The sequence below is a fragment of the Oncorhynchus nerka genome, linkage group LG28 (assembly GCF_034236695.1).
Source record: "Oncorhynchus nerka isolate Pitt River linkage group LG28, Oner_Uvic_2.0, whole genome shotgun sequence".
Taxonomy (NCBI): domain Eukaryota; kingdom Metazoa; phylum Chordata; class Actinopteri; order Salmoniformes; family Salmonidae; genus Oncorhynchus; species Oncorhynchus nerka.
In genome coordinates this window covers 68588969-68614762 of record NC_088423.1, presented here as the reverse complement: position 1 = coordinate 68614762, position 25794 = coordinate 68588969, and the positions used below count along the sequence as shown (strand labels likewise).

The following is a 25794-nucleotide window of genomic DNA, read 5'->3' as shown; positions in this document are numbered from 1 at the left end:
AACGGAAAGTGAGCCGCGATATAAATCTGAGTGCCTTTGCAGATGGTGATGTTGACTCTGGAAGCCTTACAGAGCGAGTCCTGGCTCCTGCAGTCAGTCCAGGAAACCACTCTAGCACTAGGGCCATGTGGGACCTCTCTTTTTTTTTTTTTAAAGTAGTTGAGAGTGCTTTTTTTTCACAGCCCATTGTAAGCAATCAGAGAAGCAAATAGAAGGCTTCGGTCGAGGCACACAGGCAGGCACTCCTCTCCAGAAGGCTGAGTGAGAGCAATGCTCAGTCAACTGACAGTCACAGCACAGCTAGACAGCCAGGAAGACAGGGCATTCTCTCACAGCACTAACAGACACTAGCATCACCAGCGGGGCCTCTGGAGCCCACTCACCCCCCTCCCGGATATGACTGCTCCTGGACACAGACTGATCCTCAGCCTCTCTAGCCAGTTGTAAGGAGCAGCGAATGGACAGAACCACTGGCATATCCTCCTGCTATCCTCTCCACACCCCCACCACGCGCTGCTCCATACCCCCAGAAAAGGATTCATGCTGTGTTGACATAGGCTACAGGTGGTTGGTCGTGTTTGAGCGGCTGTTGGTTGTTTCTCTGTGTGGTGGTGAGTTGAGGTGTGCTTAGTGTCATGATGATGCTGCCTCTTGTTGCGATGAGCTTGGTGTGTGTGCTACTGGGCTCCGGATGGGCCCAGGCCCAGGACCAGGCTGTGGGGCAGGATGGCGCTGCCACCCCCTGGAGACAAATGATCCAGTGGGAGAACAACGGCCGGAGGTTCAGTCTCCTCAACAGTGGAGCCGAGTATGTCCCTGCCGGAGCACAGGAACAGGAGAGAAGTCACAGAGTGGTGGTGGCTGACTCTCGCCCCCGAACCCCCCGCAGACCACAAGGTGGGAATGTACGCAGGCAGGCCCCCTCCAGGGGAGGCTCGGAGACCGTGAGAGGACAGGCCAGACATCCATTTGGCTTCGGACAGGTGCCCAACAACTGGCGCCAGGGCTCCGTGAGGACAGGCTCCACCAACCCCCGCTTTAGGCCATCCACTGGGTCCTCTTCATCGTCCTCATCATCCTTCTCATCTTCCTACAACGTCCCTGTCCAACCCTACCCACAATACCCCTTCCCTCAGCAGCCCTACCCCCTGCCCTATGATCCTAGTGTGGTGGAGGGAGCAGGTCGGGGCTACGCAGAGCCACCCTTCCAGAGGGCCACAGGTGGAGGCTATGGAGCTGGTGGTGGAGGATACGGTGCTGGTGGTGGAGGATATGTTGGTGTCGGTGGAGGATACACTGGAGTCGGGTATGGAACTGGCGCTGGTCTGGCACCTGTGGTTCCACGCTCCCCTCAGGACTATGGTGAGGATGGCTACCGTTACTACCAGTCCTATGGCTACGGGCCCAACCCTGCTGTGCCTGCCGTGCCTGATGTGCCAGCACGGGCTGCCCAGCCACCCTTCTCAGATGGCCTGGACCGCAGATACACACACAGCCTCTACAATGGAGGAGAAGATCCTGCTGCTGCTGCTGCCGACACAGTGCCCGCTGCCCCGGACAGGACGGTGGCTGGCGCTCAGCCTCCAGTACGAAGTCCCCAGTATGAGCAGTTCCCCCCGTTCGGTAGGCCCCAGGTGCAGCCACAGCCTCCTTTCCTTCTGCCTGTGGTGCCAGGTAGAAACCCCAACACGGCCGTGGAGAACCCCAGCGTCAACGTCGGGAGTGTCTACCGGTCGGAACAGAGAGGTACGCGCAATTAACATGCACAAAGTCATTTAGTTCAACGTCTTATGTCTTATAACAAAGCCAGCTCTTTGTCCACTGTCCAACCAGATGTTTTAAATCATCAGAATGTACAGTATTTTGTTTTGAGAGTATGAAAGATTATCTGTATGTGGTCCTAAAGAAACAAGAGAGATTTGTCATCTTCTATTTAGTCAACTTTATAGTCTGTTTGATGTGAGCAGTACAAGACAGTCATGCAAACCACGAAGGAACCACCAGATCCTAATGGTAGCGCACATGTGAAGTGGATTATGCACTTGTGGGGTCACATCCAAGCTTTTCCTCAGTTGAAGGAAAGAAAACAAGAAGGGAATGTGGCTCCTCTACTCTGCTCCTCTGCTATTTCCTGACAGCGGTGGACAGTGTGAGCCCAGGGGGAGCAGAACCCTTACCACCTGTCTCCCCAGCTATGTGCCTCTGCAGCTGGAGAAGTACACTGTTTTCTAGAGGTCTTTCATTTCACATCTCTCAGGCCCAAAACACAGTACATGGAAATCTCTTTTTAAATAACCAGAATTTCATTGCTATTTACTGGCTCAAGTCTTTCAATTATAATTTGCCAAACAAAAGCAAACTCTACTGAAGGACGGTTCCACTTTTCCCCCTCACTCAGAGGGGTTATTGAAACCAGGTGTTGAGAAAGGCCTGCCAATGTGTGAGCGCACACACAGGGCTCACTGTGTCATAGCTTGGGGAGTAAATAGTCTGCTGAAAATGGCTTGGCTCTTGGGGAGGTCTGGGTGTAGAACCTGGGAATAGAGGTTACCTCGGTGTTGGGGCTGGCTGGAGGAGGGTGACTGGGGCCTGGGTGAGCAGGATGGGAGAGAGGGGGTGCTGCCTGTACCACTACCAGAGAGAGAGAGGGGGGTGCTGCCTGTACCACTACCAGAGAGAGAGAGAGAGGAGGAGGGGGTGTTGCCTGTACCACTACCAGAGAGAGAGAGAGGGGGAGGAGGGGGTGCTGCCTGTACCACTACCAGAGAGAGAGAGGGGAGGAGGGGGTGCTGCCTGTACCACTACCAGAGAGAGAGAGGGGAGGGAGGGGGTGCTGCCTGTACCACTACCAGAGAGAGAGAGAGGGGAGGAGGGGGTGCTGCCTGTACCACTACCAGAGAGAGAGAGAGGAGGAGGGGGTGTTGCCTGTACCACTACCAGAGAGAGAGAGAGGGAGGAGGGGGTGCTGCCTGTACCACTACCAGAGAGAGAGGGGAGGAGGGAGTGCTGCCTGTACCACTACCAGAGAGAGAGAGGGGAGGAGGGGGTGCTGCCTGTACCACTACCAGAGAGAGAGAGGGGAGGGGGGTGCTGCCTGTACCACTACCAGAGAGAGAGAGAGAGGAGGAGGGGTGCTGCCTGTACCACTACCAGAGAGAGAGAGGGGAGGAGGGGGTGCTGCCTGTACCACTACCAGAGAGAGAGAGGGGAGGAGGGGGTGCTGCCTGTACCACTACCAGAGAGAGAGGGGAGGGGGTGCTGCCTGTACCACTACCAGAGAGAGAGAGGGGAGGAGGGGGGTGCTGCCTGTACAACTACCAGAGAGAGAGAGAGAGGGAGGAGGAGGGGGGGGACGGATTAGTGGAAAGTCCCTGTTTCACATGGTCCATTGCCTCAGGAAATCAAACAAATATTTAGTATGAGCTGGGGTGAAGAGGGAGGGAGGGAGCATCAACCATCAACGAGCTACTCTTAAACATGCAGTGGCCCAGCCAAAATGCCCAATATTCGTTTTGTAATTCAAAACACACAATTTCTTGAAAACCAAGGGTAATTGATAGACTCTGTTCTGAGAGCCAATCACAGGGCTGGGTTAGGGAGTATGGTGAGGGTAAGGGGTGGACACCGACTTTATTATTGGAGCCCAAAGTTATCAATGTGGAAAACATTTATTTACAGTAACTGAAGCCGTGTGGCGAAAAGTGACGCAATTGCCAACACGTGTGTGGGAGTTTTCTCTGTCCTAGCTGCTAGGAGCCTCCATGGCCTGAGGAGCTGGGACATCAGATGGGGTACTCTCCTCTGGTTGGGAGCATGGAAGACTGACTTACACATATCTCTATTCCTCTGCCTGGCCTGGCTGTGCATCAGGCTCTTTAATGTGCCTTGTGCTTCAGTTCCATAACTCAGTCTCACACATTAAGACACTGGAATGTGGAAGCATTCTTCTCTGTCCAAGACACAGCCAACATGTGTGCAGATGCCTCAGCTTTCTCACACGCCATTTAATCAATGTGATATAAGTTCCTCCAGTGGGCCGACAGTCGATAGAAGCAAAGGCTGCAAGGGATTCCAATTTAACTGACATACCTTCAAATGTGGAGACCGGTTCGCTTTGTTCCCACTCAAATGAATAGGACTCAAATCAAAGACCGATTAGACACAGAATTATTGAGGGTCACATTTTATTTGGATAGCCTGGCCAGTCCATCTGTAGATGCTCTACACGTGGTCATTCTGTCAACAAACTATCTGTTGATAAGAAACCGCTTGCTTAGGTTACAGTTAGGGCTAGGTTTAGAATAAGGGTTAGGGCTAGAGTTAGGGTAAGGGTTAGGTTTAGGTTTAGGATAAGGGTTACGTTTAGGATTAGAGTTAGGGTTAATAGATAGTCAGTTGAAATGTTAGTGATAGTCTGTAGAGCATCTACACATGAACTATCCAAAGTCCACTGGGCACAGACATCAGTTCAATGTCTAGTTTTGATTTATATTTGGTTGAGTTGTCAACTAACGTGAAACAACGTTGATTCAACCAGTTTTTGCCGAGTGGGAAGTGTTAATGTATTGACTTGTCAATAGAGATAAGTAGTAACTTGTCTTGTTTATTGCCAAATGGCCTTAATGGGAACAAGATAAATGAGGGATGTGGAAAGAGCCTGTGTTGGTGTGTTGCAATAGGCTCGGACTTGTCTTGTTCACGGAGAGCTGTGACGGCAACCATCACAGCACTATTATATTGCACTCTATTCTCTCACCACTCTTAAGCTCTCACGTATTCTCACATGCACCCACTCTAATGAAAGAGCTGTTCTCAAAAAAGAAATGACATGCCATTGACTTCGTAAAAGGGATGTGTTTATATGTTGTGTATTGTACACTTTCAGGGAAAGACACTATTAAAGAACTGGCAAAATCCAACATCTTTTCTCTAGTGCCCCACTTAGAATATGATACAGTATGTACAGCCTTGTCAAATGCTTTCGAGGGCTGATCAGCCTTTGGTTCAGACACACTTTATCCCTCTGAAAAAGACCCAATTTCCAGTTTCCGGAGATTAGGGGGCTAAAGAATAAAGGCTTCGCCGAAAGAAGAGGGAGCCGAGTCCGCTGCTGGATGGAAAACCTCTGCATTTCACACAGGCCTTACAGTGTTTACATGGTCTGCCCCAGGAAGCTTCCCGTGGCCTGTAAGTCTGCTTCAGAGAGAGATGACAAATAGGATGTGTACACAGTGCTGGGAAAGACCCCTCACTTGAACCTGTGTCTAAACTGGGGAAGGCTCACCTGGATGTTAAACAGACAGAGGAGATAGGACGCTTTCTCTGTAGAATTCCTATAAACAAACTGTATCCAAGGCCTGCTGTAAACAACAGTGATGACAGAGCGAGGATACAAAAGCGCAACGCTAAATATCATGTCCCCGTATGGCTTCAGTTGTTTTACTGTTTTGTCAATTTGGCTGGGACCAAAATGAAGCAGATGGTAGTTTTTGAATGGTACCAGAGGTCAAAACTTGAGATTGACTTTATGTTGCTCCAACTGGTTCACATTTAAGTGGATGTCTGGCCTTTGAGGTTGAGGTAAAGGGGGAGGGAAGGGGGTGGTGATAAGGTATCCCAGTGACCCTTTCTGGCATGCCCTTTACTGGAAATGGGACACACATTGGCTCTGACAACTCAGGCCTGCTTTTTTATTTAGTCTTCTGTTTTCTCTGACAGAGTCGATCACTGGCCCAGTTTAGGAACAGCAGGGTGTGAGATCATTGTTGTTTTACCTTAGCATGCTGCTCTGTCTCTCTTTCTCTCTCTCTCTCTCTTTCTCTCTCCCTCCATCTCGCTCATTTTCTTGCATTAATGTGAAATAACTTTCCATTTTTGATTACTAGGAGCCTACAGCAAATATGAAATATGAACTTTGGCTACTGTAGCAGAACAGAATTGCAAGTCTAGTTGAGGAAGTTGATTCTCTAATGCTTATCATTATCCCCTCCAGATATGAATAGTCTGAATGTATTTTTCATGCCAAAGGTTAACATGGAATGACAGGTGCAAATTAGGATTAGTGTCATGAAACATCACATCATATAAAGAGGCCCCAGCATTTTAGCATCATTTTCTCCCTATGTGTACCAACCATGTTTTCACTTTCACATTCAGGTTGTGAGATACTCCATTTTATTTTTCTTGGCATGATTAGCTTTTTTGTGTACACTAAGATCAGAATCTATAATGACCTATAGGGAGGGAGTAATAATCCTGCTGAGATGATCATCTGGAATGTACTGTAATTAGTGATTCCTGACTGCAGACCACAGGGCCCACCTATCTGAATGTGCCATCATGTGTAACCGGTGGTCATAACTCTACACTAAATCTTCGGTCCCTCTTTAAATGACGTTCAGCTTCTAAAGGCTTCATAAAGCCTTCATAAGCGCTACATAAAATGATCGCCATTGTCAACTGTGACATAACCCACTATGTCAAGTATGATGTAATCATGCTTTATACAGGGTGACATGTTGTGCTGAAGGATGGCACACACTATAAAGTGATGTCATGTTAGTCACATTACACCTAATCTCATTCCCTGTGTTTAACACTTCTTTGGTTACTACCTAATCCCATATGTGTTATTTCATAGTTTTGATGTCTTAACTATTACTATTATTCGACAATGTAGAAAATAGTACAAATAAATAGAAACGCTTGAATGAGTAGGTGTGTCCAAACTTTTGACTGGTACTATATATATATATATAGAGTAGAGCCTAACTGGCATACATAGGCGGCGCGTGAGTTTCAAGTTTGGGGAAGATAACTTTCACTATAAAAATGTAATAGAATAGGTCAACTTTTGTACCGTGGGGGATAGTAGATTGTCATAGGCTAGTGCTTCTGCTGTTCGTTAGGCCGACTCATCTTGTTGGCTGATGAAAAGTAAATGTGGACAGTTATTCCAATATCTTCAATATGCGCCTCGGAATTCGATAAGAAGGACACGCACAGTTGCGTCCCCGATGTGTCTGTCTTCACTTGTAGCCTACAGGCGCTGAGATGCCTGTGAGAAGGAACAGATCATGTGACAGTCATTGGTTAATAAGAATTGAGATATCTGAGAGAATCATGGAAGTGAGAGGTGCAGCCTGGAGAAGGAAATTATAATTATTATATTCAGCCCAAGGGTACAACGGCCACTGGCCACAAAAGACCTGGATGTTTTTAGGGGGCATTACAGCCACACAAGGGGGATGCCGCCAGGAAATTTGAGGCATTATCAAGTGCTTGTCAAATTGTGAATGAGAGACTGATGAAGTGTTTGCAGCCTGCGCAAGAAACAAACTAGAGCTCATGCCATTCATCATCAGAGTCGCATCTTTCAGTCTTAGAATTTATTCCAAATCTAAACATATAGACCTCCCGAGTGGCACAGCGGTCTAAGGCACTTCATCGCATTACAGACCCAGGTTCGATCCCGGGCTGTATCACAACCGGCCATAATGGGAGGTTCATAGGGCGGCGCACAATAGGCCCAGCGTCGTCTGGGTTAGGGGAGAATTTGGCCGGGGGGGCTTTACTTGGTTCAATTTCCTTGTGTCGAGCTGGGCGCCTGCAGGCTGACCCTGGTCGTCAGTTGTTTCCTCCGACACATTGGTGCGTCTGGCTTCCGGGTTATGCTGGCGGGTGTTAGGAAGCGCAGTTTGGCGGGTCATGTTTTGGAGGACGCATGACTCAACCTTCGCCTCCCGAGCCTGTTGGGGTGTTGCAGCGGTGAGAGGAGAAAAAGGGGGTCAAATACAAAATCAATTTTAACATATAGCCCAACGTTTGTATCACAACTAAAGTTGCATAAATAACTCTAAATGAAGCAGATAGGAGGACCTGTTTCTTTGTTAACCGCTCAACACAGAATAGCCGCATGTGTGTAGTCCCCCAGAATCATTTGGAGAAAATATCCTTTCGCTGCCCAGAGGCATTTGGAGAAAATATCCTTTCGCTGCCCAGAGGCATTTGGAGAAAATATCCTTTCGCTGCCCAGAGGCATTTGGAGAAAATATCCTTTCGCTGCCCAGAGGCATTTGGAGAAAATATCCTTTCGCTGCCCAGAGGCATTTGGAGAAAATATCCTTTCGCTGCCCAGAGGCATTTGGAGAAAATATCCTTTCGCTGCCCAGAGGCATTTGGAGAAAATACCCTTTCGCTGCCCAGAGGCATTTGGAGAAAATATCCTTTCGCTGCCCAGAGGCATTTGAAGAAAATATCCTTTCGCTGCCCAGAGGCATTTGGAGAAAATATCCTTTCGCTGCCCAGAGGCATTTGAACTCATAATATGATCAGTGTCTCGTCAGCAACACTAAAAAAGTACTTCCATGTCAGGGAATTTCAGAAATGTTTTAAATAAAAGTACCCAACGTAATAGTAGAAAAGTATCAATAACCATTAACGATATATGAAAAATAATTGTCTAAACATGAACAATTAACAATCCGAAACCTGGAAAAACAAAGACAAAAACAAATATTTTTTAAAGGCCCTACCAAAGTGTTCTGCTGTGCATGACTGCACACATCCTTCTGCAGCACAGCATTCTGGGGGAAGTTGAGGTCAAGTCCAATATTGACTATGCACCCAAGAGGGAAAGAGGTTGGGCCATCCTAGAAATGTTTTAGTGAATTAATATATAACATTTAGCAGACGCCTTTATCCAAAGCGACTTACAGTCATTGGTGAATAAATGTTTACGTATGGGTGGTCCTGAGAATCAAATTCAATATCCTGGCGTTGAGATGCTCTACCAAGAATGTATGACAGGTTTATAAATGCTTTGTGAAGCCTCAATTTAATATGATTTATAAGGCCTTTATTAAGCGGTGCTTATAACACCCTTTATAAAGCACAAGTTTATGTCATATTTGACATAGCGGGTTATGTCACATTTGACATTGGTGGTTATGTCACGCAGTTTTGCCACATTTATGAAGCGTTTATAAAGCATGAAATATGGTTATAAATGATTTGTAACACATGTATGTAGTGTTTAGGAAGGCTTTATAAGCTGCACATCATTAAAAGCGTGAACTTCTACTGCATCTGTATCAAAGTCCTTACAATAACACAACGCAGGGGAATGAAATATAGCTGATGGATGAGGAGGTGTAAAGCTGTGCTGTTTTTTTGAGGAATGACCTCACTGGTCGGTGCACCAGAGCGATACTCTATATTCTGTCAAGGGAGGAAGCAGACCTGTAAAAGTTGACATTGGCATCAAGGTATTGATACTAACATGATTGAATCAATTGCTGTCGAAGGATACTATGTGTTGAGCCAAGTGTCTTGTTCTAGGTTTGCCAGACCTGGTTCCTGATCCCAACTATGTGCAGGCCTCCACGTATATCCAGAGGGCTCACATGTACTCTCTCCGCTGTGCTGCCGAGGAGAAATGCTTGGCAAGGTAAGAGACCATTTGAAACCTTTTAAGTGTTTTAATAAGTGTCTGTGTTTGCTTTGGATGAGGAGAACATACAATAACTTTGTTAGTAGTCACTCTGTTAGTAGTCACTCTTATCACCAATTTTTGTAAGCCAGTTGTCACATTCTGATGGACAATCAGTCTCCTCCAGTTAGAACAGAATGAAAGATTCCATGTGGCTATGGGTGAATATTAGCATATTATGTCTCAGATCCGGACTGTTTTATCTACCTGCTTAGTAAATGTACTCCTTATCTAAATTGCAGTATATAAAGTTTGGAACCCAGTTCACAGCGCAACATCAATAACCTGAAATCTGGTCACGTAGGCCTGTCACTAATGCTGCATTTATACAATTTTGACGTCTTTTGACCAATCAGATCATGTCTTTTGCCTATAATTGGGCAAAAGATCAGATTTGCGCTGCCTGTGTAAACGCAGCCTAAGGCTTGCCTATGTAACGTGGCCTGTCAGTAAATGGTTCTCTGAGTGGTTTGGTCTGCAGTCGCAGCACACACAATGGTCCTCTGACTTTGGCCCCAGGGTTAGATGGGTACGGTACAATTGCCCAGACTGCAGAGCATTTAAATGAAGGCGATGAACTTTGTTGTTCCACTGGCTCTCCTGTTTGCCCTCCTTCCTGTCTCAAGCACAGCCATTCCTCGAAGCCCTCTCATATTCTGTCTGTGTTATCAGCAGTCATGGACAAATGGCCTTGTATAATGTGCTATACACTCCAATGTCAACAACAGCCATAAGATGAATTGCAAAGATTTTTACTGATACTTTGGAATGCAGGTTAATATTAAAACAATTCTAAAATGTGTTCATACTGGACGTCTCTACACAGTGTATGCATGTCCACTTCAAAGCTTTCCTTGCTACAAAACTGAAAACTTGTGCAGTAGGCTATGGAGATTAATCACAGTAATCTGTCATTATTTATTTAACATATTTTTTCCCTCTAGCTTTTCCAGACGCGCTCAATTCTGTCTTGTTGCAGGAACACATTGTGAGCCTTAGGTATCAGAAACTCACCGGGACAACCCTTGGGAGATGTGTTCTCTGTAGCCTTCTGTACTTTCCGTCACTCATTGCTATTCCATACTTTGTGTTTGTCTCCCCACAGCACTGCTTACAGCGCTGAGACTACAGACTATGACGTCAGAGTCCTGCTTCGCTTCCCACAGAGGGTTAAGAACCAGGGGACGGCTGACTTCATGCCCAACCGACCTCGACACACCTGGGAGTGGCACAGCTGCCATCAGTAAGTAACCAGTGTTTCCCCAAACCCATACAGTATATGCTATTGGTTTATGATACTCAAATCAAATTGTATTTGTCACATGCCCCGTGTAAACCTTACAGTAAAATGCTTACTTTACAAGCACTTAACCAACAATGCAACTTTAAGATAAATACAAAAATAAATAAAACATAATAATAATAATTAAAGAGCAGCAGAAAAATAACAGTAGGGAGGCTATATACAGGGGGTATCGGTACAGAGTCAATGTGCGGGGGCACCGGTTAGTCGAGGTAATTGAGGTCATATATACATATACAGTAGGTAGAGTTATTAAAATTACTATGCATAGATAATAACAGAGAGTAGCAGCAGCATAAAAGAGGGGGCAATGCAAATAATCTGGGTAGCCATTTGATTAGATGTTCAGGTATCCCGCTCCTTGAAAGTGGTAACTCTACTCTTTAGCTCAGTGTGGATGTTGCCTGTAATCCATGGTTTCTGGTTGGTGTATGTACGTACAGTCCACGTGGGGACGATTTCATCGATGCAGTTATTGATGAAGCCAGTGACTGATGTGGTGTACTCCTCATTGCCATTGGTAGAATCATAGAACATATTCCAGTCTGTGCTAGCAAAACAGTCCTGCTTCCTACTTTAGTGCTTGTAAGCAGGAATCAGGAGAATAGAATTATGGTCAGATTTGCCAAATGGAGGGCGAGGAAGAGCTTTGTACCCGTCTCTGTGTGTGGAGTAAAGGCGGTCTAGAGTTTTTTTCCCCTCTGGTTGCAGATTTAACATGCTGGTAGAAATGAGGTTAAACGGATTTAAGTTTCTCTGCATTGAAGTCCCCGGCCACTAGGAGCGCCGCTTCTGGATGAGCGTTTTCCTGTTTGGTTATGGCCGTATACAGCTCATTGAGTGCGGTCTTGGTGCCAGCATCGGTTTGTGGTGGTAAATAGACAGCTACGAAGAATATACAGTGGGGCAAAAAAGTATTTAGTCAGCCACCAATTGTGCAAGTTCTCCCACTTAAAAAGATGAGAGAGGCCTGTAATTTTCATCATAGGTACACTTCAACTATGACAGACAAAATTAGAAGAAGAAAATCCAGAAAATCACATTGTAGGATTTTTAATGAATTTATTTGCAAATGATGGTGGAAAATAAGTTTTTGGTCAATAAAAATACTTGTTATATACCCTTTGTTGGCAATGACAGACGTCAAATGTTTTCTGTAAGTCTTCACAAGGTTTTCACACACTGTTGCTGGTATTTTGGCCCATTCCTCCATGCAGATCTCCTCTAGAGCAGTGATGTTTTGGGGCTGTTGCTGGGCAACACGGACTTTCAACTCCCTCCAACGATTCTCTATGGGGTTGAGATCTGGAGACTGGCTAGGCCACTCCAGGACCTTGAAATGCTTCTTATGAAGCCACTCCTTCATTGCCCGGGCGGTGTGTTTGGGATCATTGTCATGCTGAAAGACCCAGCCACGTTTCATCTTCAATGCCCTTGCTGATGGAAGGAGGTTTTCACTCAAAATCTCACAATACATAGCCCCATTCATTCTTTCCTTTACACGGATCAGTCGTCCTGGTCCCTTTGCAGAAAAACTGCCCCAAAGCATGATGTTTCCACCCCCATGCTTCACAGTAGGTATGGTGTTCTTTGGATGCAACTCAGCATTCTTGGTCCTCCAAACACAAGTTTTTACCAAAAAGTTATATTTTGGTTTGATCTGACCATATGACATTCTCCCAATCTTCTTCTGGATCATCCAAATGCTCTCTAGCAAACTTCAGACGGGCCTGGACATGTACTGGCTTAAGCAGGGGGACACGTCTGGCACTGCAGGATTTGAGTCCCTGGAGGCGTAGTGTGTTACTGATGGTAGGCTTTGTTACTTTGGTCCCAGCTCTCTGCAGGTCATTCACTAGGTCCCCCGTGTGGTTCTGGGATTTTTGCTCACGGTTCTTGTGATAATTTTGACCACACGGGGTGAGATCTTGCGTGGAGCCCCAGATTGAGGGAGATTATCAGTGGTCTTGTATGTCTTCCATTTCCTACAAATTGCTCCCACAGTTGATTTCTTCAAACCAAGCTGCTTACCTATTGCAGATTCAGTCTTCCCAGCCTGGTGCAGGTCTACAATTTTGACAGCTCTTTGGTCTTGGCCATAGTGGAGTTTGGAGTGTGACTGTTTGAGGTTGTGGACAGGTGTCTTTTATACTAATAACCAGTTCAAACAGGTGCTATTAATACAGGCCACGAGTGGGGGACAGAGGAGCCTCTTAAAGAAGAAGTTACAGGTCTGTGAGAGGCAGAAATCTTGCTTGTTTGTAGGTGACCAAATACTTATTTTCCACCATAATTTGCAAATAAATTCATTATAAATCCTACAATGTGATTTTCTGGATTTTTTTTCTCATTTTGTCTGCCATAGTTGAAGTGTACCTATGATGGAAATTACAGGCCTCTCTCATATTTTTAAGTGGGAGAACTTGCACAATTGGTGGCTGACTAAATACTTTTTTGCCCCACAGTAGATGAAAACTCTCTAGGTAGATAGTGTGGTCTACAGCTTATCATGAGATACTCTAAGGCAAGCAAAACCTTGATACTTCCTTAGATATCGTGCACCAGCTGTTGTTTTCAACTATACATAGAGCGTCACCCCTTGTCTTACCAGAGGCTGCTGTTCTATCCAGCCGGTACGGTGTATAACCCACCAGCTGTATGTTATTCATGTCGTCGTTAAGCCATGACTCGGTGAAACACACGATTTTACAGGTTTTAATGTCCAGTTGGTAGGATATACGTGCTTTTAGTTTGTCCATTTTATTATCCAGCGATTGTACATTGGCCAATAGGACAGATGGCAAAGGCAGATTAGCCACTCGTCACTGGATCCTCACAAGGCACCCCGATCTCCTTTGGCGAAACCTCTGTCTCTTTCTCCTGCAAATGACGGGGATGAGGGCCTGTTCGGGTGTCTGGAGTAAATCCCTCTCGTCCGGCACATTAAAGAAAAATGATTTGTCCAATTCAAGGGGAGTAATGTCTGATGTCCAGAAGCTCTTTTCGGTCATAAGAGACGGTAGCAGCAACATTATGTACACATTAAGTTACAAACCATGTGAAAAACAAACAAAATAGCACGGTTGGTTAAGAGCCCATAAAACAGCATCCATCCTCTCCGGCGCCAATGTACACAACCTTGCTATGGTAAAAACGGTAAGATCCTTGCTCTACAGGGTTAATCTGATTTGTTGTTAAAGTTGGCTGTTTAGCTCTTTCGTTTTGTGTTAGTTTGTTTAGCTGAGGTCAGTGCGTTCACATTTGCTCTTTTTGGTGCAATCATGACTTCACTTCATACAGTATGTCATGACATCACTGATATGTTTGGACACCCTCTGCCCTGCCCTTCCTCTATGACCTTGCGTTCCACAACGGTTTTATTGGTCACAGTATGTCTGTGTTCCTTGGGTTTGTGCAACAAGTTTCAGGCTGTACTTACTGTCCTCAGCTCTATGGAATGTTGACTGCCCATTAGCAGATTGGCAATGTTGCCTGGTGACATCACTGTTCGTTTATACATTGGTTTCCAGGGCGGGAGTTAGCCAATGCAACAGCTCGATTTGACTGGCCAATGGAAATGGAATAGAATCCATAAATGTTCCTGTCAATCTGTTCCCTGGCATCATAGGCCTGGTGCCTGGTATTATATGATGACATGGATGTGTGTTAGTGGAACAGCACAGAACACAGTAACAAGTGTGCTTGTTTGAGAAAAGAACAACTCTTTGCCAAATCAACTTCACTGTCCTACATTTTTCCCCCAATGGAATACAATGAGTAGTCAGTATATGACCCCTTAATCCATCTATATTTTAATTTGTGTATTGAGCAAATGTTATACGGTACAGAAAGTTTAGGATAAAACCTTAGAATCAGTGTTTTATGGAGACAAACAGATAGCATGAACTCTGTTTAGTTTAAATAATTTAATTTTAATACAGTGTGCATCATTAGATTCAGATTTCTCTATAAAAAATGTCAATCTCAATATAACATTTCTGTCCATTTACACAATAGAGTGATCAATTATGATCAAACAGTACAATAGATGTACACAGTTAAAATCCGGATTATGTACAGTGCCTTCAGAAAGTATTCAGACCCCTTGAAAGTTACAGCATCATCCTAAAATATATTTTTTTCTTCATCAATCTACACACAATCTACACACAATAACCCATAATGACAAAGCAAAAACAGTTTTTTTAGAAATGTTTACTAATTTATATTTAAAAAATAAATAAATAAGAATTTACATAAGTATTTAGATCCTTTACTCAGTACTTTGTTGAAGCACCTTTGGCAGCGATTACAGCCTCGAGTCTTCTTGGCTGTGACACTACAAGCATGGCACACCTGTTTTTGGGGAGTTTCTCCTATTCTTCTCTGCAGGTCCTCTCAAGCTCTGTCAGGTTGGATGGGGAGCATTGTTGCACAGCTATTTTCAGGTCTCCGCAGACATGTTCGATCGGGTTCAAGTCCGGTCTCTGGCTGGGCATTCAGAGACTTTTCCAAAAGCCACTCCTGTTTTGTCTTGGCTGTGTGCCTAGGACCGTTGTCCTGTTGGAAGGTGAACCTTCGCCCCGGTCTGAGGTCCTGGGCACTCTGGAGCAGGTTTTCATCAAGGATCTCGCTGTACTTTGCTCCGTTCATCTTTACCTCGATCCTGACTAGTCAGATCCTGACAGTCCCTGCCCCTGAAAAACACGCACACAACATGATGCTGCCACCACCATGCTTCACCATAGGGATGGTGCCAGGTTTCCTCCCAGCCGTGACACTTGGCATTCAGGCCAAAGAGTTGAATATTGGTATCATCATACCAGATAATCTTGTTTCTCATGGTCTGAGAGTCTTTAGGTGCCTTTTGGCAAACTCCAAGCTGGCTGTCATGTGCCTTTTACTGAGGAGTGGCTTCTGTCTGGCCACACTACCATAAAGGCCTGATTAGTGGAGTGCTGCAGACATGGTTGTCCTTCTGGAAGGTTATCCCATCTCCACAGAGGAACTCTACCTTTCCCCAGATCTGTGCCTCAACACAATCTGACCTCATGACTTGGTATTTGCTCTGACATGCAATGTCAACTGTGGAACCTTACATAGACAGGTCTGTGCCTTTCCAAATCATGTCCAATCAATTGAATTTACCACAGGTGGACTCCAATCAAGTTGTAGAAGCATCTCAAGAATGATCAATGGAAACAGGATGCACCTGAGCTCAATTTCGAGTCTCATAGCAAAGGGTCGGAATACTATTGTAAATTTCAATTATTATTTTTTTATACATTTGCAAACATTTCTAAAAACCTGTTTTCACTTTGGCATTATGGGTTATTGTGTGTTGATTTATTTATTTATTTAAAATCCGCTTTAGAATAAGGCTGTAACGTGACAAAATGTGGAGAAACTCAAGGGGTCTGAATACTTTCCAAATGCACTATACATGCAGATATTCCGATTATGCTCCTCTTTTCTTCTCTTTATGGTGAACACAAGCATTACCTCTAAGGTCAAAGGCCCATTACTGTTTGCCCAGGCGTTATGTGATACATTTCTGGGCTTCCTGTAATCTGGTTGGACTGTATGGAATGCAAACACCATCCACTAAATATTTCCCCCTCTTCTCCTGCCTGGCCTCCTGGACGTCTTTGTATTGCATTTTAACACAACTGGAAAATGACTTGTGGTCATGCAAAGTGGGATTGGAATGTTTTGTATGTTAGGATTACAAGCCAGGTTTATTCCAGCCTTCTCTCTGTGTCCTTCCAAAATTTAATTCTCTCTAGTTGACATAGTCACAAGGGGAGATCCAGGATTACAAGGCGAGGGAAAGGGCCCTCCAGTACAGACAGCTCTAGACCCAGTGTCTCCCTGTCTGTCCCACTCTCACAGAGAGATAACAATCTCAAGGCTTCCATCTAAATAAACGTCTTTCGCGGGAACAAAAATAATGCCCATATTTCAAACCCCCGTTGCACTGAACACCCGCCTCCAAACCCCTGCCCATAGACACATACACACAAACACACACACACACACACACACACACACACACACACACACACACACACACACACACCACATACAGTGGGTGTTTTGCAGAGAGCTGCCCTCTCAGGATACCCAGTGTACAGCCCTTTCAATTCCTCTGTGTTTACAGATTCCCTGTGTAGTCGGTGCAGATTCCCCCTTAGAGAATCGCATGGTGTAGCTTTTAGCCTGCGGCAACACACTGTTCCTCACCTGAGAGGAGCTGTTTACCAGCTCCAACTGCTATGGAACGAATGACTTCTTCCATTTGTCACCTCCTCCATTGGTGGAAAGTACCCGTCTGCCTTTCCCTCCAAGCCTCCATTCAATCTTTTAATGACTACGCCAGTAAAAAGTTGTAGCTATGTTAGAACAGGGAGCATGAGGTAAGGAGACTGGGTTATTATTTATACAGTCTGAGTCCTACTGACTGAACCAGCTCCAGCTCTTACCACACCTGCACTACATTCACCAAAACAAACACTGACATACTTCTTAGTGTCTGGAATCTGGAATGTGACTTTCAGTAAAAATAGCAAGAAAATGTATCCTAAATGTATCCTAATTAAGATTAGGATACATTTAAGTGAAAGTGAGATGGATAGGTTGACAATGCACTGCAGCTTTTCAGCCATTCGACACTGTGTTCACAGTTCAGATGACATCTTCATAGGAAATCTAACTTGGCTGAAATACGAGGCCATTACTGTATCTGGGAATCGAGATACAATATGTTTTACATTTACCATGCTGCCATTTATTCCAAACAGCAGGAGACTGAATAAGACAGAGGATGTCTTCTTATTCACAGTGCAACACTGTTTCTAATGCATATTTAAAGGAATCCCCCATGTCTGTCACTTGTATTCTCAACCTTACCGTGTAGCGGTATCTGTCGGATTTATCTGAGTACCACAGTGTTAACAGTTCGTATGGAAAGGATATTCACAACATGCTGGTCCGCAGAGGGCAACTGTAAAAAGCCAGCCCTCTCAGGTCACTGTCTGACACTTGGCATTGGTCCACATCCCAGCTACAAGATGGTGCACGGCTACTAGAGTAAATGATTTCAGATGGACCAGCACCAGCAGTACACTGAGACACGGAGCGGTGTAGCTCATTTCACATTCTGAGGACATGATTTGTTCTCATGGGTAACTAGGCTAGCAGTGGCAAGATCCAGCATTCCAACACTGTTAAAGCTGTGTAAACACACACACACACATACACAAACGCACGGGCTGACAAAGACGCATTCACACACACACACACACACACACACACACACACACACACACAACACGAATACATGCTCAATCCTTCACTTATCTTGCGATAGTGATTAAAACTTTCCAGATTGATAGAAAGTAATTAACGAGACCTCAGACATCAATAGATTGTTAATGCCTTGCTTCATCAGTGAATGGTTGTAGGTATTAATTACATTCTAGTCTCCTTTGGTACGTTGTGATATGCTCAGTCAAGCTGCACCGAGTTGAAGTGTTGACAGGTGAGGGCAATGGGCTGTTCAAATAAACAAGCACACCTAATTTAAAGACTTTGGATGGTGGCCTGCAGTAAACAGTTTGCTCTGTGTTGGTTTACTGATTATCATGTAATTATCCTTTATGCAAATTGAGCACATCTCTAGTATTGGTTGTTGTACCTGTCATTAACTGAATTTATAAATGTTCAAATTGGACTCTTCTTTGTTCCCCTGCTGACCACCCTATGCCGTGCCTCCTCTCTCTGCTGCACTACACACAGACGCTTTTTACCTGTCAGCAATGCATTTTTGGACATTCATTCCCCTCTTGTTGCACTACCGACCACCTATTTGCCCTTCTGTCTACCCACAGACACTACCACAGCATGGATGAGTTCAGCCACTATGACCTGCTGGAGGTCACCACAGGAAGAAAGGTGGCTGAGGGACACAAGGCCAGCTTCTGTCTGGAGGACACCACCTGTGACTTTGGTCACCTGAAGCGTTATGCCTGCACATCTCACACTCAGGTAGATACACCAACACATATCTCACTAAGGTAGATTTGCCAATAGACTTGGCATGGCATCATTCATTTGTCCGACGGCAAGTCTGTGTCATGGTCTTGCAGCAGGTACCGCAACAAGGTATCATCATCTGAGTTCAGCGAGCAACCACAAAGTCTCTTGTTTAACAGTTCTTCCACCCCACTCGGTCTTTCTATGAGTCAGAGATGGTGCAGAGGCACGTCTCTCTGCTGCTGAGCCATAAGCATAGTCTGTTGATGTTCCACGTGAATAACTCTCCTCTATGTTCCTCCAGGGTCTGAGTCCGGGCTGCTACGATACGTACAACGCTGATATTGATTGCCAGTGGATCGATATAACAGACATCCAACCTGGGAACTACATACTAAAGGTGAGACTAAGAGCAGAGGAAAGTTCTGATGTGTACTTGGTCATCTTCCAGGAAGGCGTCATTCCAAAGGCAACATTCCATAGGAAAAGGTGCGCCCGACAAGGTTACTGGGGAAATGTATCTGAAAGTTTTACATGTGGAAAGTTGTCTTAAGCTATAAAACATTACGGTTCCTAGACTGTGGCTCATACCGATCTACTCGTTTTGACTGCAATTCAGTCCCATCGCTCTCTGCCTGTCTGTGTTGACCTCATGTGTTTCAATGAGGGATGAATCTTAAATTGGGTTGCATGTCGTGGACAGTAATATATGTCTATATACAATATATATGATATTATAAATACCTCACATGCGACTCGTAGGAAGAAGAAACAATTAGCCTACTCAAATGTTTCTCTGACTCCATGAAGATAATTGAAATATACAAGCAAGCTTTAAGCAATGTGTTGACGTTGACTAGCAAGAATTGGTCTGAGAATTGTCTATATCAAAGGCAGGTATTTAATTAACATTGTACAATGAACGGGTTCACCTACAAGCCAGAAAGCTTCATTTACAAAGCATTGCCGTGCGGTAGCAGAGAGAACAGTCCATGCCTTGGGTGACTGGAGTCTTTGTCAATGTTTTGGGCATAGACTGGATACAGGATAAGAGAGAGATCAGGCATTTCATTCCATTTATAACATCTGAAGCCGTAACCTTTCAACCCGAAACCAACCACCATTGAGCAATCAAATGATACCAAGTTTACAGTAACCTGAACACTCCCAGGCCCAATCTCCACAGGGTGTCACAGCATATAAATGCTTGTATGGGGGATGACAGCAATGTAAAAAAATATCTCAGTAATAAGAATTACTGAGATATTTTTGCATATAGTAATTCAGATTTCACCGTTATACAGATACAAGTAACCACAGAGATCATGCAAACATATAGATTGTATCAGAGTTATCCTCAGTGAACAGTAACCACAGAGATCATACATACATATAGATTGTATCAGAGTTATCCTCAGTGAACAGTAACCACAGAGATAATACATACATATAGATTGTATCAGAGTTATCCTCAGTGAACAGTAACCACAGAGATCATACATACATATAGATTGTATCAGAGTTATCCTCAGTGAACAGTAACCACAGAGATAATACATACATATAGATTGTATCAGAGTTATCCTCAGTGAACAGTAACCACAGAGATCATACATACATATAGATTGTATCAGAGTTATCCTCAGTGAACAGTAACCACAGAGATCATACATACATATAGATAGCATCAGAGTTATCCTCAGTGAACAGTAACCACAGAGATCATACATACATATAGATTGTATCAGAGTTATCCGCAGTGAACAGTAACCACAGAGATCATACATACATATAGATAGCATCAGAGGTATTCTCAGTGAACAGTAACCACAGAGATCATACATACATATAGATTGTATCAGAGTTATCCTCAGTGAACAGTAACCACAGAGATCATACATACATATAGATAGCATCAGAGGTATTCTCAGTGAACAGTAACCACAGAGATCATACATACATATAGATTGTATCAGAGTTATCCTCAGTGAACAGTAACCACAGAGATCATACATACATATAGATTGTATCAGAGTTATCCTCAGTGAACAGTAACCACAGAGATCATACATACATATAGATAGCATCAGAGGTATTCTCAGTGAACAAGTCTCAGACAGAAACCATACGTGGATACTATAGTATTATTCTATCGCAATCAATATCAGGTGCTCTGGATACTGTAACAGAGATAACAGAGATACAACCTTGGCCCCTCAGAAGGGAAAGAGCTGACTAGTCCTTGGACATTGGCCTTTGTTCCTGGACCATTTGCCATGCAACTCCAGGTGTCAGAAAGCACATTAGCCTACAGCACACATATAGCTATCTTAATTCCTCATCAATTCCCCATTGACATCAACAGATGATTTAAGCAGCACTTCAAATGTTTTATTTACGCATACAGAATCTCAAGTCAAGATTCTCCGTCCGGTCTCTGCCAGAATTCCACTGATAAAAGTACTGTGTAAGTTATTGTTTTATTCCTACCTGCCTAGCTGTAGTAGTATCCTCCTCTGTCTCCTCTGCCTCTCAGCTCCAGGTCAACCCCAAGTACCTTATCTTGGAGTCTGACTTCACCAACAATGTGGTGAGGTGCAATATCCACTACACGGGACGCTTCGTCACAACAACCAACTGCAAGATATCTCAGTGAGTACAGCAACGTCTCTTTTATGACACTAGTCAAAAGACAAGCTCTCATTATTATGCCAAACTACCTGATACAATGTTTTTTAGTTCATTACCTAATGATTCTGTGAATCATGTTCATCAATGTCACCAAGATGAATGATTACTGACTGTTTTATACTGCCTCTCAAAAGGAGCAGTAAGGCTATTGGGACTTTCAATGGGTTGATTAGGAAGTGCATTATTACACTCCGAATTACTGAAAAATCCATCTCTTTTTATGAAAGAGACTCGGCTTTAGAGCATACTTTATCTGAGCAATGAAAATGTACAAGTGAGGTAGTAAATCACCTCTAGTTCTATGGAGTATATAGGGAGTACACAGATAATTATATGGTGAGTGGGCTAAAGCATTCAGAAAACCAACTGACCCTTTATTTGACATTGGAATGATATAGAAACGTATAATGACAGTATATACCCTATGTGATTGTCTTAGCTGTGAATAACTAACAACAAACATGCTATTTAGTTTTTTTTATTGTTTTGTTTCAGTTTTCTTTTTTTGTGATAGGAACAGAAAGCATGTGGGGAGGCTAGGAGACGTTTGTATTGTAAATTTTAAAAATGGTGTGTTTTTTGAGGATGATTGATCAAGTCAAAGGTTAGGTTAGGTTTAAATGATAAACTCCAGCTCAATGTGACTTGGATTTAAATGGAAAAGCGCTGAGACTGGTGCAAAAACAACATGGTGGAAGGAAACTCGCTCTAACCCATGTTTACGCCGATTCAATGCTTTTTAACTTAGTGGTACATATAAGAAGAACAGGGGCCGACTGGGACCAAAATTCGTCCCTGATACACCAGGCATTTTTTCACTTGAGGCCCCCTCACCAGCCCATTTTATTTCTTTAAGGCCCCCATTATTAGCCAGATAATGATGATTTTGCACAACAACAAAAAAGTTAGACAGGCCCACTGGGCTACAAACGCACCACCCCATCTGACACTTCGGCATGTCCGTTCCTAAAGAAGAATCAAGTTGGCTACTTAGCCACTTTTTTTTCCCCTGTTAGCTAGTGATAGCTAGTGACAGTAATGCACAAATTAGGCCTATTTGAAACTTACCCATCTCCTGGCAGCATTTACCTGCCCGGTTCAGTAGCTTTAAAACACTTCAAAAGCATGACAACCCCATTGAAATTCAATTTCTGTCCAATGTTTAGGGGAAAATGAAACTGAACATAAATTCATGATTGCTTTATTTTCTTTTAGTTCGTTTTGGTGTCAAAGATAATAGTTTTAGTTTTTCAAACAGGTTTATTAATGATTTTATTTCCGTTTCTAAGTCGTTTTTCATGATTTGTTTTCATTTTAGCTTCAGTTTAAGTTCACTATAATAACGTTGCCTCGGTCTACAGAAAGGGCCTTTAATAAGAATGTGTGGACAGGTACACTAACCTCTCTGTCTCTCTGTGTTATCAACACCCGCCTCATTGTGTTGTTTGTTCTGTGTCCATCCTGAAGGTCCTGATCGGACGTGGGAAGGCTGCCCAGCCAGGGTGAGTCCTCCAGGACAGTGCTGTTCCATTGAAATGTGAATGGAATTTGTTTTGTTATTGTTGTTGCTGTTGTTTTGTTTGTGCTGTTTTTGGTTCCTGGGCCCAGAGTGAACACGGGTTCCAGTGGCACTGAAGAGAACATGGGGATATATACACAAGCACTCAAACTGAAAACCCATACCAAACTCAACACTCCAGTCTCCCACCGTCTCCATTGTTGTTTCCCTTCTATATTATCCATAACCTTCTCTCCCAGACCAACCCCACTGCTCGTATTTCTACTCTGACAGCCTTAATGAGTCTTTTGTCCATGAAATAGTAAACATCTTGGACATTGTGAGTACGTTGCTCACAGCTGTGAGCGGAGTGGCTCGGTTTGGTTTGAAATAAGGTGTGAAATGGAGCTGGTGCTGAAATTAGTGGTCCCAGACGAGTCTGGGCTCAACTGCAATCCAACAAAAAAAAAGAAATGGTGCATTCATCCACGCCGTCTGGGAGGAAGACATGGCAGCTCCAGCCAGTGACTCACTAGGACCATTATAGTGTTGTTGTTCTTCTTCTCTCTGCCTCTTTGTGCCAGTTTTCAAACAATGTGATTCTCTGAGCACATCTACATAGTGTAATATTATCGAGAGACGAGAGAGAGGGGAGAAGCCAGGTCTTGTTCGTTTGCACACGTTAGTCTCCATCAAGTAGTCCCTCAACATAAAGAGTCTGTCAGAACCCAGAGCGTTACCGCCTCTAAATACCGTCAAAGTCAGTTTTCCTCCTCGTCCTTCATTTTTGTGTTTGTCTCACAAGAAAACATAAAGCTTAGTTGGCAGAACTGCCATTTATTTTCAAGGAGGTGCTTTCCAGAATTAAACATACATTGGAGTTTTCTTTTTCAACTACCAACACTGGTCAGATGCCAAATAGGTTATCTGTAGCTTTGTAAGAAGAATGTACATGACAATTAACCCACTGATGCATGGTTTTAGCTATGGAGAACTGTACTTGTTTTAATTGATTGTATTTTGATTCTTCTCTTCTTTAATGAAAGGGTCTTTAGTACTGTGTTTGAATTGTTGCTGTATTTGTGAAATTCCAGGAACTCATATATCGTTTTTTATACGAATCCAGAACATACTTTGTATTTGTTCAAATTGAGTGTGTTGCGGCAGAGAGTGACTGTAAAGAAGAAACTACTGTTGTAAAAACCTATCATTGTGATGCATTACACTAGTAGGTTTAGCTTGGCATTACAGACAGACAGAGTGCCGAAATGCCGTCTCTACCTACCTCGCAAAGAGTGAGCTATTGTTTCGAGTTGAGTGTACGGTTTCTATCAGACATCCCTGTGATGATGGCCCACTGTGGCCTCCCACACACTCCATTGCAACACACGCCTACAGTAAAACACTTAAGAGAAAGGATTTAGAAACATGAACAAATGCAGAACAGGTCTAGTCTTGTATTCTGTTTATATACCATATTACACGTTAACATTACCATTTTAAGATTGTACATAGTAGTCTATCAATGCTGTCATTGACCAACACTTCTTTGTATTCTGGTTGCTCTTGATATTGTTTACCAAGACAGGTGGAAAGTATAATTAGGAGATTCTATTCAATCAATGGAATGACACTATTAGACTTGTGGATTATAGCAGGCATCATTAAATATATAGAGTATATGTTGATTTGCTTGAGTTCTTCTGTTCTTCAACACCTGTCAAAAATGGCATACCTAATAAAGACATACATTTACACCTCTATAAGGTGTTTGGACTGACATGTGACGGTTGTTTACAGGCTGTAGTTACTGATGTGGTTTCTGTCACTGTGTTAAAAAATTTAAATAGTGTGTTCAAGCACGAGACAAACATTAGAGCAAACCTCAATGCTGGAAATGACTTCAACTTCCAGTTTCATGTGTGTATCTCATGTTAGGATTTGGATCTATATCCATTTTGATATGGCACTTCATTTTATTGTCCCTATTATGTGTAAATAAGAATTCCATGGTCAGTTTGGGATTACACTGCTCCAGAGCGTTCACGTAATAGGCCACACATCCAGACAAACAGTGCCCTGAGATTTGAATATTGAAAAGTTATTTATGGTTTCCTACTCTGAAATGTCAGGTGAAGGTATGTTTATTGCATTATGGCATTTACTGTAGGTCTGTCTGTGTTGTCGTGTACATTTATCATGCAGCATCAGTGCAGGAATGCAAAACAGACCTTTTCAGATTCACAAAAATATACAGTGAATACAAATACAGTGGGGCAAAAAAGTATTTAGTCAGCCACCAATTGTGCAAGTTCTCCCACTTAAAAATATGAGAGAGGCCTGTAATGTTCATCATAGGTACACTTCAACGATGACGGACAAAATGAGAAGAAAAAAATCCAGAAAATCACATTGTAGGATTTTTAATGAATTTATTTGCAAATTATGGTGGAAAATAAGTATTTGGTCAATAACAAAAGTATATCTCAATACTTTGTTATATACCCTTTGTTGGCAATGACAGAGGTCAAATGTCTTCACAAGGTTTTCACACACTGTTGCTGGTATTTTGACCCATTTCTCCATGCAGATCTCCTCTAGAGCAGTGATGTTTTGGGGCTGTTGCTGGGCAACACAGACTTTCAACTCCCTCCAAATATTTTCTATGGGGTTGAGATCTGGAGACTGGCTAGGCCACACCAGGACCTTGAAATGCTTCTTACGAAGCCACTCCTTCGTTGCCCGGGCGGTATGTTTGGGATCATTGTCATGCTGAAA

At 43.6% G+C, this 25794-nt stretch overlaps 1 protein-coding gene across 1 annotated transcript; it reads left to right on the top strand.

Moving 5' to 3' along the window:
* The first annotated feature begins 196 nt into the window (after positions 1-196).
* Positions 197-24803, top strand: LOC115113602 (lysyl oxidase homolog 1-like). The gene is made up of 7 exons (XM_029641409.2): positions 197-1746; positions 9340-9448; positions 10596-10733; positions 18683-18839; positions 19132-19227; positions 21364-21479; positions 22986-24803. The coding sequence occupies exons 1-7, from the start codon at positions 636-638 to the stop codon at positions 22990-22992; spliced, it is 1734 nt and encodes a 577-aa protein (XP_029497269.2). The 5' UTR covers positions 197-635; the 3' UTR covers positions 22993-24803.
* The last annotated feature ends 991 nt before the right edge of the window (positions 24804-25794 follow it).

Excerpts from the sequence above, each read along its gene's own strand:
- LOC115113602 (XM_029641409.2), top strand. The coding sequence starts at position 636 with ATGATGATGCTGCCTCTTGTTGCGATGAGCTTGGTGTGTGTGCTACTG. Across the intron at positions 9,449-10,595 it reads GAGGAGAAATGCTTGGCAAG|CACTGCTTACAGCGCTGAGA; the intron begins GTAAGAGACCAT and ends GTCTCCCCACAG. Across the intron at positions 19,228-21,363 it reads CTGGGAACTACATACTAAAG|CTCCAGGTCAACCCCAAGTA; the intron begins GTGAGACTAAGA and ends TCTGCCTCTCAG.